General features: G+C 38.5%; 1 protein-coding gene across 1 annotated transcript in view; it reads right to left on the bottom strand.

The window, feature by feature from the left end:
* Positions 1-21,686, bottom strand: part of INTS7 (integrator complex subunit 7) — a 79,710-nt gene that overhangs the window by 46,605 nt on the left and 11,419 nt on the right. Inside the window, exons 4-7 of the mRNA XM_005691017.3 lie at positions 21,130-21,267; positions 13,680-13,726; positions 8,995-9,194; positions 8,266-8,388 (exon numbers count right to left, since the gene is read on the bottom strand). Coding sequence (XP_005691074.2) covers positions 8,266-8,388; positions 8,995-9,194; positions 13,680-13,726; positions 21,130-21,267 — 508 coding nt within the window. The remainder of the gene's footprint in view (positions 1-8,265; positions 8,389-8,994; positions 9,195-13,679; positions 13,727-21,129; positions 21,268-21,686) is intronic.

The raw sequence follows: 21,686 nt of genomic DNA, 5'->3' as shown, positions 1-21,686 counted from the left end.
TTTCTTTTTATCTATATGAGACAATGGATGCAAACCAAACTAATTCCATTGCCAAAGGGGAAATCAAAATGGCTCTCAAGGAAATTAAAAGAAGGAAATGACTTAAAATACAGTTAACCTTCCATATCTGCAGGGGTTCCAAGACCCCCTGCGCTGCTGTGGATACCAAAGTCCCTTCTCTAAAGTGGTGTGTTTGCATATAAGCTGCCTGTGCACATCTTCCCATATACTTTACATCATCTTTCGATTACTTACAATACCTAATACAATGTAAATACTATGTGAATAGTTGCTGGCAAATTTGCAGGTGCACATTCAAGTTTTGCTTTGGGGGACTTTCTGGGATTTTTTTTCCTTTAATATTTTTTTGAGTCTGGGGTTAGTTGAATTTGTAGACATGGAACCTGAGGATATCACCAAAAACCATGAGATACCTAGGAATATCATACAGAATATGTGCAAAATTTGTGTGCTGAAGACTAAAAACCACTGATGAGAAAGAGAGGAAGCTCTACATAAATGGAGAGATGTGCCATGTTCATAGATCAGAAAACTCAGTGCTATGAAGATGGCAACGCTCTCCAAATTGATCTGTAGATGCAAATGCCGAACAGAAAGAATCCTAGCAGACTTTTTGCAGAAACTGACAAATTGATTCAAGGCAAGGAAAGGAAAGGCAAAAGACTTACAACTTTCAAAACAAAGAAGAAATACAAAGGTTAGAGGACCCACACCACCTGATTCCAAGACTTATAGATTTCAAGCTACAGAAATCAGAATTGTGTGCTACTTGGCTTAAGAACATATACATGGACCAAAGGAACAGACTGGAATCCAGAAATAGATCTATACAGAAAAGGTCAACTGATTTTCAACAAAGATGCTGAGGTAACTCAAAGAGAAAGCACAGTCTTTTCAACAAATTGTGCTGGAACACACACCTATCCAAACACATCTTGATTCCTACCTTGCACCATATGTGATGAAAAGTGAAAGTGTTAGTCGCTCAATGATGTCTGACTCTTTGTGACCCCATGGACTGTAGCCTGCCAGGCTCATCTGTCCAGGAATTCTCCAGGCAAGAATGCTGGAGTGGGTAACCATTCCCTTCTCCAGGGGACCCAGGGGATATTCCCGACACAGGGAACAAACCCAGGTCTGCTACACTGCACAACAGTTAACTCAAAACGGATTACATAGAGTTAAATATTAAACTTAAAACTAAAATTTCTAGAAGAGAATATATGATAAAATCTTTGTGACTTTGGGTTAGGTAAAGACTTCCTAGATAAAACACAAAAATAAAACCCCAAAAGGAATAAAAAATGATAAATTAGATTTCATCAAAACAAAAATCTTCAAAAGATATTTATTATATTAGAGACGCAGTTACAAAGGTGAAAACTGTAGGAAATAGATGATTGCGATAGTTGCACGAAAGTGTGAATGTACTTAGTGCCACTGAACTGCACAGTTAAATACGGTTAAAATAGTAGGTTTTATATTACGTGACTTTTACCACAGCAAAAAAATTTAAAAGGCTCTGCATTAAAGGCGCATACTGGCAGGAAATATTTGCAAAATATACATCTGATAAAGAATTTGTGTCTAGAACATAGAGAGAACTCAGTAACAAGAAGAAAACTTAAAGCATAAAAGATCAGAATACGCACTTCACCAAAGAAGAGATCTGGTGATGACAAGACTAAAAGGTTGAACACCGCTTGTCACCAGGGAAATGCAAATTAAAACCACAATGGGATACCACTACACAATTATTCAAAAGGCTACAATTACAGGACCATACAACAGAAAGTGCAAGCAAGGGTACAGAACCACAACTCAGACATTGCCGGTGACCACGTCAAATGGTATGGCACTATAGGAAACAATTTGGCAGTTTCTTACAAAGTTAACCATACATTTACCACACAACCCGGCAATTCTACTTCTAGGTATTTACTCAAATAACATCCTACAAAGGTCTGTACATCAGGAATTTTATTTATAACAGAAAAACAAACTGGAAACAATTTAAATGTCCATCAAGTTGTGAACAGATAAACTGTGGTTCATATACTGGGATACTTCTTGGCAGCAAAAAGGAATGAACTAACTATTCACGCAACAATATGGATGAATGATGTTAAGCATTATGCTAGGCCAAAGAAACCATACCCCAAAGGCTACATACTATATAAATCCTTTCAGGTTTTGGAAAGGCAAACTCATAGGGCTAGAAATCCGTTCAGTGGTAGTCAGGAGTTAGGCAAAAAACTGACTACAGAGGGGCCTGAAGAAACCTTTTGGAGTGATCTGAAAAATGTTCTATATCACAACTGTGGTGGTGGTTACACAGCTGTATAGATTTATCAAAACTCGAACTGCATATCTAGAACTGTATACCTGGAAAAGTTTCAGTGAGTAAATTATACCACAGTAAATCTGACTTAAAAAGTGTACTTCAAATTAATGGCAAAGGGAACACTAAGAGTTGCAATTTATGGAATGTGGCCAACCTGCACTAAGATGAAAATTAATAGCCTTGAGTGCTTCCATTATTAAACAGAAGAATGAAAATAAATGTACCAACCACTTGAGGCGTAAGAAAGCCATGCTGCTGACAAGTTTAATAAAGAAAAGGGAAACACAAACACAACAGTAAGAATAAAATAAAGATAACATTTTAAATACAGACATACTACAAATTACAAAGGTTCTCCTTATGTTGATACTAATGCATCTGCAAAAAAAAATTAAATGAAAAAAAATTATCAAGACTGATTCAAGAAGAGCTAGAAAACCTCAACAGGGTAACAACCATGTAAGGAATAGGAAATATTCTCAAAATGCTATTCCTGGAAGAAAGTCCAGGTTCAGACCGACTTACGGCCCTTATAAAGCTATACCCTCAGAAGACAGAAAATTTTTATGTCAAAGCTCTTAACTGTTTCAGAGCATGGAAAGGGCAACTATTTACACTGCATTTAGATTTTATTTACAACTACTTACATAGTATTTACATTGTATTAGCTATTATAAGTAATCTAGAGATTAGATTTAAGGTATATAGGAGGATATACATAGGTATATGCAAAAACTGCTTCATTTTATACAAAGAACTTAAGCATCTGAGGATTTTGGTATCCAGTAGGGAGTACTAGACCCAATTCCCCAATGACATCAAGGGACATCGGAATAGCAATGAAAGGAAAAAAACATGCAGCCACATGGACGAGTCTCATCAGTACAATGCTAAGCAAAAGCAGTAAACACAAAACTAAATGGTATTTTCAGGGAGGCACAGATGGTAAAACTATGAAGAGCAAAAAGTGACTGTCACAAAAGTCAAGAGTGGTTTCCTTTGGGTGGTCATTAAGACTCTGATCAGGGAGAAGCATGTGAGCAGAGGAAGCAGTTCAGTTCAGTTCAGTTCAGTTCAGTTCAGTCGCTCAGTCGTGTCCGATTCTTTGCGACCCCATGAATCGCAGCACGCCAGGCCTACCTGTCCATCACCATCTCCCGGAGTTGACTCAGACTCACATCCATTAAGTCCGTGATGCCATCCAGCCATCTCATCCTCGGTTGTCCCCTTCTTCTCCTGCCCCCAATCCCTGCCAGCATCAGAGTCTTTTCCAGTGAGTCAACTCTTCGCATGAGGTGGCCAAAGTACTGGAGCTCCAGCTTTAGCATCATTCCTTCCAAAGAAATCCCAGGGTTGATCTCCTTCAGAATGGACTGGTTGGATCTCCTTGCAGTCCAAGGGACTCTCAGGAGTCTTCTCCAACACCACAGTTCAAAAGCATCAATTCTTCGGCACTCAGCCTTCTTCATAGTCCAACACTCACATCCATACATGACCACTGGAAAAACCATAGCCTTGACTAGACGGACCTTAGTTGGCAAAGTAATGTCTCTGCTTTTGAATATACTATCTAGGTTGGTCGTAACTTTTCTTCCAAGGAGTAAGTGTCTTTTAATTTCATGGCTGCAGTCACCATCTGCAGTGATTTTGGAGCCCCCCCAAAATAAAGTCTGACACTGTTTCCACTGGTTCCCCATCTATTTCCCATGAAGTGATGGGACCGGATGCCACGATCTTCGTTTTCTGAATGTTGAGCTTTAAGCCAACTTTTTCGCTCTCCTCTTTCACTTTCATCAAATGGCTTTTTAGCTCCTCTTCACTTTCTGCCATAAGGGTGGTGTCATCTGCATATCTGAGGTTATTGATATTTCTCCCGGCAATCTTGATTCCAGCTTGTGTTTCTTCCAGTCCAGCATTTCTCATGATGTACTCTGCATAGAAGTTAAATAAGCAGGGTGACAATATACAGCCTTGACGTACTCCTTTTCCTATTTGGAACCAGTCTGTTGTTCCATGTCCAGTTCTAACTGTTGCTTCCTGACCTGCATACAGATTTCTCAAGAGGCAGGTTAGGTGGTCTGGTATTCCCATCTCTTGCAGAATTTTCCACAGTTTATTGTGATCCACACAGTCAAAGGCTTTGGCATAGTCAAGAAAGCAGAAAGAGATGTTTTTCTGGAACTCACTTGCTTTTTCCATGATCCAGCGGATGTTGGCAATTGGATCTCTGGTTCCTCTGCCTTTTCTAAAACCAGCTTGAACATCAGGGAGTTCACGGTTCACGTATTGCTGAAGCCTGGCTTGGAGAATTTTGAGCATTACTTTACTAGCATGTGAGATGAATGCAATTGTGTGGTAGTTTGAGCATGCTTTGGCATTGCCTTTCTTTGGAATTGGAATGAAAACTGACCTTTTCTAGTCCTGTGGCCACTGCTGAGTTTTCCAAACTTGCTGGCGTATTGAGTACAGCACTTTCACAGCATCATCTTTCAGGATTTGAAACAGCTCAACTGGAATTCCATCACCTCCACTAGCTTTGTTCATAGTGATGCTTTCTAAGGCCCACTTGACTTCACATTCTAAGATGTCTGGCTCTAGATTAGTGATCACATCATCATGATTATCTGGGTCGTGAAGATCTTTTTTGTACAGTTCTTCCATGTATTCTTGCTACCTCTTCTTAATATCTTCTGCTTCTGTTAGGTCCATACCATTTCTGTCCTTTATCGAGCCCATCTTTGCATGAAATGTTCCCTTGGTATCTCTAATTTTCTTAAAGAGATCTCTAGTCTTTCCCATTCTGTTGTTTTCCTCTATTTATTTGCATTGATCACTGAAGAAGGCTTTCTTATCTCTTCTTGCTGTTCTTTGGAACTTTGCATTCAGATGCTTTTATCTTTCCTTTTCTCCTTTGCTTTTCGCCTCTCTTCTTTTCACAGCCATTTGTAAGGCCTCCCCAGGCAGCCATTTTGCTTTTTTGCATTTCTTTTCCATGGGGATGGTCTTGATCCCTGTCTCCTGTACAATGTCACGAACCTCATTCCATAGTTCATCAGGCAGTCTATCTATCAGATCTAGGCCCTTAAATCTATTTCTCACTTCCAGTGTATAATCATAAGGGATCTGATTTAGGTCATACCTAAATGGTCTAGTGGTTTTCTCTATTTTCTTCAATTTGAGTCTGAATTTGGTAATTAAGGAGTTCATGATCTGAGCCACAGTCAGCTCCTGGTCCTGTTTTTGTTGACTGTATAGAGCTTCTCCATCTTTGGCTGCAAAGAATATAATCAATCTGATTTCTGTGTTGACCATCTGGTGATGTCCATGTGTAGAGTCTTCTCTTGTGTTGTTGGAAGAGGGTGTTTGCTATGACCAGTGCATTTTCTTGGCAAAACGCTATTAGTCTTTGCCCTGCTTCATTCCGCATTCCAAGGCCAAATTTGCCTGTTACTCCAAGTGTTTCTTGACTTCCTACTTTTGCATTCCAGTCCCTTATAATGAAAAAGACATCTTTTGGGTGTTAGTTCTAAAAGGTCTTGTAGGTCTTCATAAAACCGTTCAACTTCAGTTTCTTCACCATTACTGGTTGGGGCATAGACTTGGATAACTGTGATATTGAATGGTTTGCCTTGGAGATGAACAGAGATCATTCTGTCGTTTTTGAGATTGCATCCAAGTACTGCGTTTCGGACTCTTTTGTTGACCATGATGGCTACTCCATTTCTTCTGGGGGATTCCTGCCCACAGTAGTAGATATAATGGTCATCTTAGTTAAATTCACCCATTCCAGTCCATTTTAGTTCACTGATTCCTAGAATGCCGACGTTCACCCTTGCCATCTCTTGTTTGACCACTTCCAATTTGCCTTGATTCATGGACCTGACATTCAGGGAAGCAGGGTCCTGTGATTTTTGCAGTGTTCTATTTCTAGCTGATGGAGACTACATGGGCTTTGACTTACAATTATTATTTAAACTATTAAATATACATTCTTCAAGTGTGTGTGTGATTTATTCACAATAAGGAAAGAAATGAGATGGACTAATACAGTGCTTTCACTGGGTCTGGTTCCTTAAAGCGGTCAAGCACATTCTCTTCCTGTTTAGTAGGAAAAAAGCACTAGAGGACAGAGCTCTCTTAATTAAATTCTTAATTAAGCCCTCTTAAGAAGCTCTCTTAAGCATATTAAATCTCTCTGAATCCTAATTTACTCATCTATTAAGTGCAAATACTAATAACTGTCCTCATCTCTTGGGATATTTGCCAACTATCAATCATAATATATTAAAACATGTTTGGCTTAGATGCTCAGTCGTGTCTGACTTTTTGCGGCCTCGTGGACTGTAGCCCGCCAGGCATTTCTGTCCATGGGATTTTTCAGGCAAAAATACTGGAGTGGGTTGCCATTTCCTCCTTCGGGGGATCTTTCCAACCCAGGGATTGAACCCAGGTCTCCTGAAGTGCAGGCGGATTCTTTACCAGCTGAGCCACCAGGGAAGCCCAAGAATACTGAAGTGGGTAGCAATCCCTTCTCCAAGGGGATCTTCCTGACCCAGGGACTGAACCATCATCTCTAATGTCTCCTGCACTGGCAGGCAGGTTCTGTACCACAAGCGCCACCTGGGAAGCCCACTGAGACATGTTTAGAAAATTGCAAAACAAAACAAACAAACAAAAAGAGCAGCTCGGTTTTCATAATCTGAAACTCAGCAGTTTTTGTTACACTGTAGCTATGATGATACCAAGAAATAATAAAATCCATGAAAACAAAGATTGAATTTAACAATCTTCCATTTCACTTTAAGCAGCATTTAAAAACAGGGTTGTACCTTGAGAAAAATATTAAACATCAATGTAACCTAAGAAATGCTATAAAAGATGTCACATTAAAAGTCTAAAGATTGAGATCTTCTCTTGTATTTACAAAAGAAAACTTAAGACTGTCTTTTCCTCTGTGTGTAAAGGAGAAATAAGCTTTACCTCTTCTCTAATAAATCATAGCCAGCACCAAAACCATTCTCCCTAAATTGAGTAAAGGAGACAGGAATAAAATGAACAACTTAACAGGGCTTCTCAACTAGCCATGGTGCTGCTATGGGATAATTAAAAAAGAAACTAAGAGATCAGTCTAATGAACTACAACAAATCTAAACATGAAAGGATATAAGCTTTTCAGTAACTAGGTAATATCTTTGTATGGTGACATATCATAACTAGACTTATCATGGTGATCATTTTGAAATTTTGTATAGAAAAAAAATGACTACATTGCACAATAGGAACTAACAGTGTTATAGCTCAATTATACATTAAAAGCAAGAAAACAAACAAATATACAGACTCAGTCAGAAAAAGATGAGATCTGTGGTTACCAGAGGCAGAGGGTAGTAGGATGAAGGCAGTCAAAGGCACAAACTTCCATTTATAAGATAGGTAAGTACTAGGGATGTGATGTACAACATGGTTAATATAATTAACACTGCTGTAAGCTATATATGAAATTAGTTAAGAAAGTAAATCTAAAAATTTTTTTCTTTAATTTTGTGTCTATATGAGATAGACACAAATGGATGTGCACTAAACTTACTGAGATAATCACTTTACGATGTTCTAAGTTAAATCGTTATGCTGTATACCTTAAACTTACACAGTGCTGCGTGTCAATTACATTTCAATAAAACTGGGAAAAAAGTAAAGGGAAAATAACAAAGAATTTTTATATATTTACTTTGCCAGTTCTAACTTCTGCCATAAATATCAACAATACTCTTAGAAATTTTCCATATTCAAACATTTAAGAAGACAAAAATAACATAAAAACGTAAAGTGAAACAATTTGATCTATGACAACATCATATTATTTTTCTATATAAAATAATGATGCTTGAAGTTCTACATACCTGAATGTTTTCTCTACTCCAAGTATGTGGTGTTTTATTGGCAAGTAATTTCAGATCTTGAATAGCAAGTCTCTTTACTGCTTTCCTAGGGTCATTCTTCAAATACTGCAATAAAAGCTGAATCTATAAAGGAAATAAGTCATTCCATGAGTGACATCATCACTGAAATTATCATTAGGGATGCACTGTAGTTTCATGAAACTTTCAGATTTGAGATAGGGCTCATTTCAAATTACAGCCCTGTCATTTATTCACTATGTACCCATGTTTGGGCCTTTCTCCTCGTATAAAAATATACCTCCACTTAACTTGCAAGGTTCTAGCGCAAGACCTGGCCTTAAACACTCAACTCTTCCTTTTTCCACCCACCAACTCCATGCTCTGCCATGTACTTACTCTCACCTCCACCTCATTTAATTTTTATAAGACTTCCAAGAATCAGCACTGAGAATACAACTCAAATCTTCCTCCCCACTGCACCAACTCCATGCTCTGCTCTGTACCCTCACCGCCACCTCTTTTATCACAAGACTCCCAAGAATTAATACTGTGAATACAAAGAGGGAAAAGAACAAGCAAAAGGAAATTAAACTTTCTGCGATCTTTATCAGAGAAAGGGATCTCAATACTATCAAAACTTATGGGTTACTTAACTTATTTTTTAGCATATTAATACTTAAAAGGCAAGTTTACTGAAGAAAAAGGAAGTTTAAAGGAAACTGAAACTACCTGCTTAGGCGTATCAACCAGAGATGAAGCTGCAAGCAGCGTGAAAGTGTGCAGAGAGACTATCACCATTTTGGTGGAAGGATAGGCGGTGACCAGCTGCTGTAGGAGCTGACGCGCGCTGGACGCCAAGATGGCGTCATGGTGCATGTGCTGCAGGATGGGGATCAACTTCAGCTTCAAGTCTACTGGCGTGGCTAGACCTGGACATGGAAAGAACGCTTAGAGATTTCTGACCCTCATCCTGGATAATACCTCAGATTCAGAAGGTCTGATTCCATTAGCAAAATGACTATTTAAAAGCAAATAGCACACTCAATGGTTAGCTGCTCAGTCATGTCTGATTCTTTGCAATCCCAAGGACTGTAGCCCATGAGACTCCTCTGTCTATAGGATCTCTCCTGGCAAGAATACTGGAGTGGGTTGCCATTCCCTTTTCCAGGGAATCTTCCTGACCCAGGGATCGAACCCACTGGAGGGGGCCCTCCAGTATTGCCATGCCCTCTGCCAGGAGATCTTCCCAACCTAGGGGCTGAACTCAGGTCTCCTGCACTGCAGGCGGATTCTCTACTGCCTGAGCCATCAGAGAAGCCCGCCCCAATTCCCACCCTGTGCTCTTCTCCCTTTCTCTCTGTACCTCCTGAGCGTGAAAATAGCTCAGTGGTGTCCCAACTCTTTGAGACACTATTGACTATACAGTCAGTGGAATTCTCCAGGCCAGAATACTGGAGTGGGTAGCCTTTCGCTTCTCCAGGGGAACTTCCCAACCCAGGGATCCAACCCAGGTCTCCAACATTGCAGGCGGATTCTTTACCAGCTGAGCCGTAAGGGAAGCCCAGGAATACGGAGTAGGTAGCCTATCCCTTCTCCAGGGGATCTTCCCACCCCAGAAACTGAACCAGGGTCTCCTGCATTGCAGGCGGATTATTTACCAAGTAAGCTATCAGGGAAGTCCTGTATCTCCTAATTCCTGTTAATATACTTTAATTTTGTGTAGATAAAACTAAAGAAACAAAAACACATTGCAGGTGAATTCTTCACCACCTGAGCCACCAGGAAGCCCAAATAGTACACTAGTATTATGTTTAAATTTATATTATGCTTATATATATTATGCTTATGTAATACTATATTAGAGGTAATCAAGTTCAATAGTTTTTTCCAAAAGTATTTATCTTGATTTGGGGGTGATTATTAAATTACAGGCTAATAGTAGAAAATATCCTTAAAAGGCCAGTAGAAAGCAGTCATATTTGCTGCCTCTTTCTTCCCATAGCATACCAAAACATATACATATTCATGAACATATATATACATGCATATACACAAACTCAATGGCGATAACCTGTTATAATTACAATTTTAATTATTTCCTTCAACACCAAGTCAAGATCAGAATGTGAACAGACTATATACGGAGCAGCTGCAAAGTTCTCTGAACTTTGTGCAGCACTGCCTTTCTTTACAGCATCCACAGGTGGAATTTCATTGAGAACTGATTCCAAAGCATCTTGTCAACACTGGAGCTAAATAAACAGAAAGTCTTTGCTTCTACATCATGGCTTAATGGTGATAGTAAACAAAAAACTGTCAATCATACTGTCCTACTTATATGCCAAAAGCTAATTTATCTCTGCTGATGAGTGCTTTTTGCCACAGTGAATAACTCTTAGTATGAATACATGACATTTCAACATCCAACAGTAGCTTACATCAACTGACTCCCTTACTGTTTGGCCACTCTTCAAATTTAGCCAAAGCAGAGCACCCCCAAGAGATAGGAGAGAGAAGAATGCCAGAGTATTTACTCCCTGGTTTTCTCTGTGCAGGGTCAGATCAGGCCTGTGTTATGGCTGCTTTGATCCTTAAGTTACTGAATGCATTTGCAAGACCATTCTATCTTTGAACTCTTTCTCAGTGGCTTTTGCTTTTTCACTCTTCCTGGTTTTTGTCCTTCCTCTGGCTGTTCTTTCTCAATCTCTTTGTATTCTTCTATCCACACTTTAATTTCTGATATTCCTTGGGGTTGCTAATAAATTATCTTCTTCTCCTATGTACTTTCCCTGAGTGAGCTGATATAATCCCATGGGTTCTGCAATCAGCTATTTGCTTTTAAAGACTGCCTCCCCTCTCACTCCGACCCCCTGAATTTCAGATGCATATGTCCCATCACCTTCTGGTTATTACCTTCCCGTTACCTTCTGTCCCATTACCTTCTGGTTATTACCTTCTGTCCCATTACCTTCTGGTCATCACCAATGGGCTATCTCAGAAGTACCTTATGCTTAACAGGGACAAAGAGAACTTCTGATCTTTACTATGAAACTGCCCGTGCAAAACTTTCCCCATTTCAAAATATGACAGCTCCTCAGACCCTGGAGTCTTTCCTGATTCTCTTCTTTCTCTCACATTCACATCCAAATTTATTAACAAATCTTGTTGGTTTCTAGCTTCAAAACATAAACCAAGTCTGACAGTCTTTCCACCTTCACTGCTGTCACACCGGTTCATTTCTACCACTACCTCCTGACTGGATCATTACAAAGTTTCCTAAGTATTGTCCCTACTTAAGAGCTTCCCCACGGCAGACTTCCATCTCATATCCCTCCCTTCTCCTCTGCAAGCCTATTCTCAGGCCAGCAGTCAGAGGATTCTTTGTGTTTGCAGACACCTTCACTGAAGGTTTTGTTGTTGTTTAGCTGCTAAGTCATGTTTAGGGAGACTCAAAATTCTACTTCATAGAAACACAAGCAGCTGAAAATTTAAGGATATTTATTCCTCAAACTCACCTGCCACTTCTGTATGTTGGGCTTCAATCTTCCTCTACCTTGCCCCCACTTCTGTGCTGTGCTTAGTTGCTCAGTTATGTCTAACTCTTTGCGACTCCATAGAATTTAGCCCGCTAGGCTCCTCTGTCCAAGGAGATTCTCCAGGCAAGAATACTGGAATGGGCCCTCCACCATTGCCATGCCCTCCGCCAAGGGATCTTCCCAACCTAGGGACTGAACCCAGGTCTCCCATACTGCAGGTGGATTTTCTACGATCTGAACCACCAGGGAAGCCCAACCCCATTTCTACCCCATTGCTTTTTTCCTTTTCTCTCTGTACTTCCTAATTCCTGTTTAATATTTTTTTAATGAATCAACCTATTTTTATTCATTTGGCAGTGCAGGCTCTTTAGTTGCAGCATGTGGGATCTATTTTCCCTGACCAGGGATCGAACCCAGGCCCCTGCACGGGGAGCATAGAGTCTTAGCCACTGGACCATCAGGTTAAGTCCCTTTACTTTAATTTTGTATAGATAAAAACTAAAGGAACAAAAATGAATCTTAAATATGTACATTAATGGATTCTACATATGCCTGTATCTATATTCATATATACACACCACTCAAGTTATACAGAATCCTTCAGCATCCTAGGAGGCTTACCTATATAGCTTTCATCAACTCCCTTGCTATCTACCCTGTCTGTGTGGAGAGCCCCAGCAGATGGGAAGTCCAGGTCAGGTCAGTGTATTTATTCCTTGGCTCCTCTACAGGGTCACATCAAGTCGCATCACCCTGAAGGTCAGTATTCCAAAGTGGCCTTCTGGATGTGACTCCAGGTTCCGATAAGCACTTCCTCCCCTGCAGCTCAGACAGTGCAGGACAACGTCATTCCCTCTAGTTTATTCTGCCCACATCTTTGTAAATGGCTCCTTCATTAAACCCTACTTGAATTACTGCAGTTCAAGTGTGACATGTTTCCTGCTGAGATGCTGTCTGATACAGCAGGTGTTCAGCAAAAACCTGCTCAATAAATGAGTGATGCTGCTTCTAATGAAAGCTTTCTGCAAGGCAGCCTTTTTCTGGAGGTAGTGGGGAAAGACAAAGGAATAAAGGGAAACCGCAGAAAGCTCAATCACTGTATCTTGGTCTTCAACTAAGTGATCTTACTATGACTCCATTTCCTTTTCCATAAAAGAAGAGTACTACCTATTCAAGTCTGCCAAATTACACAATACAAAGACACACCATAGAGAAAAATACAAAGGAAGTCGTGTTCTCCGGAGCTGTGCGATGCTGTAACCCCAGAGCTTGCTTTTGTGACTATTATGAGAGGAAATGGGGTGATACACGGGAAGCACGGTACGGAAGATGAGACTAGAACACGGCTTTGCAGGCTACAGTAGGCAACTTGGATTTGGGTTAGTAGAAATTGGAAGATACTGGAGGCATATTAGCAGAGTGAAGAGAGTCTCTGAGTTTTCCCCCCGGTCAGAATATTTTCCCCCTAAAAATATGCATTTCTTACTCAAGTATCACCTGATCAGAAGTCTTCCTTGATCAAGAGATATACGACAGAAATCTCACCCCTGCCATCCTGCCATGGACTCTAGACTGTCCTTCTTACCTCGCCTTTCTTCCACAGCGCCTGCTGTGCCATAAATTGACTCACCTGTTGCTGGCACTCCTTCCACCACTAGAATGCAGGTTACACGGGAGCAAGGACTCTGCCTTGTGCAGTATTGCATCCTAAGCTCCCAGAATAGTTCTGGCATTTAGAAGACACTTAATAAGCATTATTTGGAGGAATAAAGGAATGAATAGTGACTAGCAAATAGTAAGTGTTTAATGAATGTTAGCAGCTATTATTAGTATGAGTACCATTAAGTCACTTCATAACACCAAATGAAGAATACATACCTTGAATCATTTCACTGATTTTGTTACAGATTCCTACAGCAAAATCCCTTGGGAAAGAGAAAACAGTATAATCTTTAAAACCAAAAAAAAATTAAATTTGCTTCAGTTTTCTAAGGACTTATATAGAACACAGAAAGCACAGGAGAAAGGCAATATTCCAAATCATAACTAATATTCCTAAGGTCAGGTGCTGGGGATGGGGAAAGAAATGCAACCAAAACCAAAACTCCACAAAGCAAGTGGGCTTCTGTCAACACTGTTCTCACATGATCTTCAAGGAAAGATGCTCTGATTTATGAGCACTGTTGCCATTTCATTACTGAACGACACTGTCTGAAATACTCAAGGTCACTATCTCAGTCTACAGTGTTTTAGGACACACGTTTAGTTAAGAAAAGCTTTTGACACACAAGCTAATCATTTATATAAACAATAAAATATACATCAAATAGTCTGAATTTTAGAAAAACAGAGTAAGTATGAAGCAGTAGAAATGCAGTGGGAAATATGGGTAGAGCCAAATTATTTAAAAGTGGCCATTTTTAGATTAAAGACCTAAATGTAAGACCAGATACCATAAAACTCCTAGAGGAAAACAGGCAGAATGCTCTTTGACATATATTGCAGTAATATCTTTTTGGAGCTATCTGCCAGTAAGATGGAAGTAAAAACAAAAATAAACAATAAGACCTAATTAAACATAAAAGCTTTTACACAGCAGAGGAGACCATAAGAAACAAAAACAAAAACAACCTACAGAACGGGAGAAAATATACACAATGCAATTGACAACAGATAAACCTTCAAAATATACAAGCAGCTCATACAGATCAATATCGAAAAACAAAAAACTCAATCAAAAAAAATGGGCAGAACATCTAAATAGACATTTCTCCAAAGAAGAAAGAAGACATAAAGATGGCCAAAAGGCACATGAAAAGATGCCCCTCATCACTAATTATTAGAAGTGCAAAGCAAAACTATAATACAATGAGGTATCACCCCACACCAGTCATAACGGCCATTTATCAAAAAATTCTACAAATAATAAATGCTGGAGAGGGTGTGGAGGAGGTTAGTGGGAAGGTAAATTGGTGCAGCTACTCTGGAAACCAGTATGGAGGTTCCCTAAAAAACTAAAACCAGAGTTACCATCACTCAGTTCAGTTCAGTCGCTCAGTCGTGTCCAACTCTTTGCGACCCCATGAGTTGAGCACATCAGGCCTCCCTGTCCATTACCAACTCCCGGAGTTCACTCAGACTGACGTCCATTGAGTCAGTGATGCCATCCAGCAATCTCATCCTCTGTCGTCCCCTTCTCCTCCTGCCTCCAATCCCTCCCAGTATCAGAGTCTTTTCCAATGAATCAACTCTTTGCATAAGGTGGCCAAAGTACTGGAGTTTCAGCTTCAGCAACATTCCCTCCAAAGAAATCCCAGGGCTGATCTCCTTCAGAATGGACTGGTTGGATCTCCTTGCCATCCAAGGGACTCTCAAGAGTCTTTTCCAACACCACAGTTCAAAAGCACCAATTCTTCAGGGCTCAGCTTTCTTCACAGTCCAACGCTCACATCCATACATGACCACTGGAAAAACCATAGCCCCGACTAGACGGACCTTCGTTGGCCAAGTAATGTCTCTGCTTTTCAATATGCTATCTAGGTTGGCCATAACTTTTCTTCCAAGGAGTAAGCATCTTTTAGTGTCATGGCTTCAATCACCATCTGCAGTGATTTTGGAGCCCCCCAAAATAAAGTCTGACACTGTTTCCACTGTTTCCCCATCTATTTCCCATGAAGTGATGGGACCAGATGCCATGATCTTTGTTTTCTGAATGTTGAGCTTTAAGCCAACTTTTTCACTCTCTTCTTGCACTTTCATCAAATGGCTTTTTAGTTCCTCTTCACTTTCTGCCATAACGGTGGTGTCATTTGCATATCTGAGGTTATTGATATTTCTCCCGGCAATCTTGATTCCAGCTTGCTCTTCTTCCAGCCCAGCGTTTCTCATGATGTGGTGTCGCAGAGTCGGACACAACTGAAGTGAAGTGACTCTGCATATAAGTTAAATAAGCAGGGTGACAATATACTGCCTTGATGTACTCCTTTTCCTATTTGGAACCAGTCTGTTGTTCCATGTCCAGTTCTAACTGTTGCTTCCTGACCTGCATATAGGTTTCTCAAGAGGCAGGTCAGGTGGTCTGGTATTCCCATCTCTTTCAGAATTTTCCACAGTTTATTGTGATCCACACAGTCAAAGGCTTTGGCATAGTCAAGAAAGCAGAAAGAGATGTTTTTCTGGAACTCACTTGCTTTTTCCATGATCCAGCGGATGTTGGCAATTTGACCTCTGGTTCCTCTGCCTTTTCTAAGATCCTGCAATCGCACCACTGGGCATACACTTGGAGAAAAACATAACTCGAATAGACACATGCACCTCAATGCTGACTGCAGCACTATTTACATGGAAGTAAACTAAATGTCCATCAACAGATGAACGGATGAAGAAGACGTGGTATATATCACAATGGAACATAACTCAGCCACAAAAAGAAGAAATAACGCATTTGCAGCAACATGGATGAATCCAGAGATTATCATACCCAATGAAATAAGCCAGATTAAGAAACACAAATATCTTAAGATATCACTAATACATGGAATAAAAAAAAAATGATAGAAATGAACTTACTTACAAAACAGAGATAAACCCACAGATATAGAAAACAGATGTGTAGTCACCAAGGGGAAGGGGGGAGGAGGGATAAATTAGAAGTTAGGGATTAACACACGTACACCACTAAATAAATACAAACTAGACAACCAATAGGACCTACTATATAGCACAGGGAACTATATTCAATATTTTATAATAACCTATATGAGAAAAGAATATAAAAAAGATATATATATATGTATAATTGAATACTCTGCTGTATACCTAAAAATAACATTGTTAAGTATACTTCAATTAAACAAATAAATAAATAAAATTTTAAAGTAGCCATTTTCAAAATATTGTATATCTGAAAAGTATTTTCTAAGGCGTCGCTTTTGAGTCTGTTGCAACTGAAATAACACTGAATGTTGCAAAAGTTATCAGTAACATGAATGTTTGGGATAAAACTATATAATATATAAGGAAAGATGATACAAGTAACATGATCAAACTTGGTTCTTTCAGTCACGATTCATGACACATAAGGCATGAAATACTTTCGCTCTGCAGTTCAATGGATGTCTGTATAAAATATTTTCTGCCATTAAGATATTATTTTAACATTCTCTGACAAAATGAAAAGTACACGTAAATTACACAGCGGCTGTCTGCAGGGTAAGCACCATGCAATCCTTAGAGTTATGAGATGAACTAGCCATTTTTTCATGAAACTCCATAACTATTCAGAAATGGCTATTTGCAGGTATCTTCTAAAGAGATAAATAAAGTAAGCATGTAACTTTAAGAAAAATAACTGGGTAAACTTTTTGCCAATCCTAGCTTCTAAACAAAAACTAGCACTTCAGAAAACTTCTGTCACCAGGAGCTTGACAGCGTAATACTTAAAGCCTTTCCTGATGAGATCAGTGGTGATAACAACAAATATGATCCTTTGATATTTAACAACAAATTTGATATTTTACAAAGGAAAGGGCCAACATTTGGTAGACCTGCATTAACAGAGTCAACCAATATTTCCCAAAAGACCAATGTCTAAGTTATAAAACCATACATAGGTAAGGGATGCCAACGGATTTCAATGTAATAGTACATGTTCACTGACACGGTTTTACAGTTCACATTGCAACTAACTTTTATGAACCAACAATTTTCTAGTTCCGTTAAGAGATCAAGGAAAAATAAGCATAATTATCTACAAAACCTTTAAAAATACTCCTCTCTTTTTCAACTACGTATCTGTGTGAGGCTGGCATTTTTTCATATACTTTAACCAAAACATCACATTGTAAAAGAAATGGTGAATGCAGAACCAGATGTGACAATCCAGCCTGACATTAAAGAGATTTGTCAAAATGTAAAAAACAACGTCCCTCTTCCCACAAAATTGATTTTTGTTTTGGAAAAATATTTTCATAAAGATATTTTTGTGTCAATACATTAGGAATTTGTTATTCTTTAAATGAATTAATAATGTATTTTAAGTTTAGGCATTTTCATCTCTAATACAGTAAATACCAATCAATGTAATCTATATAAACATAAAAAGCACTTTGAGGACGTTAATAATGCTGAAGAGTGTAAAGAGATTCTGATACCAAATAGTTTGAAAATTACTGCTCTGATATCAGCCTTATATTCAATAAGAAAAAGTAAGCTGTAAATGTCTTTTGGGTACAAGGCAAGAGGTGTATTAGGTATCTACAGATGACCTGTTCACCTTTCAGAGCGCTCTTATATTTGTTATTCCTTCTGCTTGGAATATCCTTCCTCCAGATGGCTGCGTCTTCTTCAGGACCGTTTCAGCTCAAATGCCACCTCTTCGGGGAGGCTATCCCCGATCACTCTACCTAAGGAGCTTGCTTAGGTCATCACCATAATGATAAAACTACTTTATTTTTCTGTAACATTAGTGAGCAGCTGAAACTACTGTGGGTTTACATAGCAACAGAGCATTCATCTTTTCCACTCCTGTATTCCTGCTGATTGGAATAGAGTCTGGACATGATGGATATTCACTAAGTATTTCTTAACTAACTAAATAACTTTTTTAACAAATGCAAAATTTAAAAATCTGTTACAGGCCTCTAGGGTCAATAAACTGCAAGTTTGAAGCCTGGAGTTTTCTCTTTTTTTTGGTCTAATAATATTTCTAAAAACTCTTAATGGCAGCATTAAAAATACGTTAAGAATACATAGTCTCATTCGCTGAGACTACAGAATAATCTGATTCTCCAGCTTCTTCCCATCCCAAATTCAGATCTGACAACACTGGTCATATTTCCTGCACCATCACTGTCAGCTGGTACCCAGGAACAGTTACCCTTTCAGATGGTGTGCACATTCCAGTCCACCAGTGACCACTAGAGGTCACCACTCTGCTTGACAATGCCTCCCAGGTTCCTGAAGTCATTTGGGTTTGCAATTCCTCCTCTGGGACTAGCTCTTAACAATTAAAACCTTTTTGGGGGCACAGCGGTCAAGAATCTGCCTGCCAATACAGGAGATTCAAAAGAAACAGGTTCAATTCCTGGGTCAGGAAAACCCCCTGGAGAAGGAATTGGCAACCTGCTCCAGTATTCTTGCCTGCAAAATTTCATGGACATAGGAGCCTGGCAGGCTGTAGTCCATGGGGTCACAAAGAGCTGGCCACAACTGAGCACGCACACCCTCAGAACAAGTTACCTGTGGTTATGGTAGCAGACAGGTAGAAACAGGATTAAATCAATTTTAAAAGCCTTTGTTTGGTCAACTACTCTAAGATCCAAAACTAATAAAGATACTAAGATAAAAATCCATCTGTACTGGTTGTGATATCTGATCTCAAACCAGGTCATCATTTCTGAGGGAAGTGCACGCACTGTTCAGTTGTGTCTGACTCTTTGTGACCCCATGGATTGCAGCCCACCAGACTCCTCTGTCCATGGAACTTCCCATGGTAAATGCTAATCTGGAAAAGATGTATTTTCTTGATTTTCACACTCTAAGACATTCCGCTAAGTACTTCAGACTTAACTATTGCACTAATTTGGTATGTTTAAACATCACAAATCACAAGTATACCATATTGAAGCCTGGTATGTTAAAAACCGCTTCTATGTTTAAACTGTTAAATGTTTACTGGTCATCAATTCTATAAATGAAAAATCATGTTGTTCCTATGTTACTTAATCTTTTCCAAGATAGATCAGAAATTCCACAGCTGATAAAATTAGCTTCTGATAATAACACATGAGAAAAACTGAGCCAAAAATGATTTTCATAAGCAAATTCTAATACTGAATCACAAATTTATCATCTACATTTAGAAAACTATTTTTAGAGCTACTCCAAGTACACACTTAATTGGACAGATTTAAAGTACTCACACCTTGACAGTGGTGATCAGATGATAAATATTCACCAGCTATAACTCTTAACCAATAAAATTAATTTTTAAAAAGTTCTTGCAATACCCATGACTCTCAATAAGAAAAAAATGCCGATTTTCAAAAGCACAAATTGGGATCGTCTTTACTTAGATATTTCTCTTCCTCATTTACTGTCACACCTACTACTTTCAATCAGTAAATAAAATAATACACAGTTTATGTTCTCTAATCTCCTTTTCCAATGAATAATCCTGGACTTCTGAAGGTTTGATAGGAGCAGCTGAAGAGATGAATAAGCATATAATTAAACTATAAAGAAAGATCACTGGTGATTAACTATTTCAAGTCTTATCCAAATTTAGCAGAGGCTCTTAAATGCTATTTTTACATTAAAAAATTCATTAGTCACCTGATTATAAATCAAAACTTGCTCCTAGCAGGATATACAGAAATTTGTGAAAAATAAAATAAAAATAAGATAATATCTTCACTCAGAGACAATATTTCAATACATATCCTAGTCTCTTTTCTATTCCATAAATACTTGCTTTTCAAATAAACCGTAATATCACATAACCTATTATGTAACTTGTTTTCAAATATATTTCTAAAATACATTAGTTATAAAAGCTGATATAGTATTTCAATGTATGATCCTATTTATCTTATTGGCACACTGGTTGGAATTGGTTACTAATATTTTTTGTTATTACAATCTTATAACTAGCATCCTTGCAAGTAAGTATCAGTACACACTGCTGATTCCTTAGGATAAATTCTTATAAGTGGATTTTCTAGGTCCAAGGGATGTACAAAATACATATTACCAAAATGCCCTCCAAAAAGCAGCGTTACTTTCACATCATCAGTCAGTAAAAGAAATAATCAGTAAGTCAAACACATTAATAAAACTATGGCCAATATTTCATCAAAAATAATAAATATATGTAGAGAAAAATACTATTTTATAAGATAATAGAGTATGATACCCCAAAGAAGTTAAAATTGGTTTCAATTCCAGTTATTATCTCTGTCAAATTGTCCAGACTTGAGACGATAGTAAGAAAAGAATAATTTAGTATTAGGACAGTATAGGTTTGGGGAAGACACCTCAGTGGACAAAGCTTCTGCTTCCCAGTGAAGCCTTCCCCAACTATTCTAATCCCAGGCTGATCCTGTCCTTCTGGGAGCTTTAATTTCATTTACAGTTAATGCCAACATCTGTACTTAACTCTTCTGCTTTATGGATTTAAGTCCTGTTTTCCCAACATGATAGAAACACCCTTGGAAAATACATCTTGCAGTTTACATTTTTCTATATCCCTTAGTGTTTACATATATAAATGAGCTATTCTTTCAAAACCTCTTCTTAGGAAGCCAAACTATAAAAGGCCTAGGCTTACTTTGACTGTGCAGAGAAGTTAGCAGCAGCAAAAACAGCAGCTTCAACTTCTACATTATCATGTGAATCCAGACTCTGACGAATACTATGATGAGCATTCTTCCTCTCGGGAATTATTGATGCCAGACTTCCCAACATCCTACACAAACAGAGAAACCCAAAAAGAATGGAAATACAGTAAGTTCAAGGTCAGAAAAGGGAGAAACAGGCAAAGCTTACCAAAAATAAAGTTTGTAGGTCACTCTATAAATCTCAGGTTAATGACATATCAATTTTAAAAATCAGCGACTCAAGTTCTGTAAACATTTTTCCATACTTCAACATGTAAGAAAAATTAACATGGTTAATTTAACACAGCAAAAATTTTTTTAAAAAATCACCTTGAAGTACATGCCAAGTACCAAAGAGAGCCCAGGAAAACAAACTTTTGAATTACTAAAGCATCAAAATGCCAATTTTCCAATGTTATATAAAGAAGTCCATTTTAGCAAAGCATTAAGAGTCAAATATTTTTGCTATTAAGCAGACCCACAAAGTAAAAATGTAAGACTTCCCAGT

The sequence above is a fragment of the Capra hircus genome, chromosome 16, assembly GCF_001704415.2.
Source record: "Capra hircus breed San Clemente chromosome 16, ASM170441v1, whole genome shotgun sequence".
Lineage (NCBI taxonomy): Eukaryota > Metazoa > Chordata > Mammalia > Artiodactyla > Bovidae > Capra > Capra hircus.
This window is presented reverse-complemented; position numbering and strand designations above follow the sequence as displayed.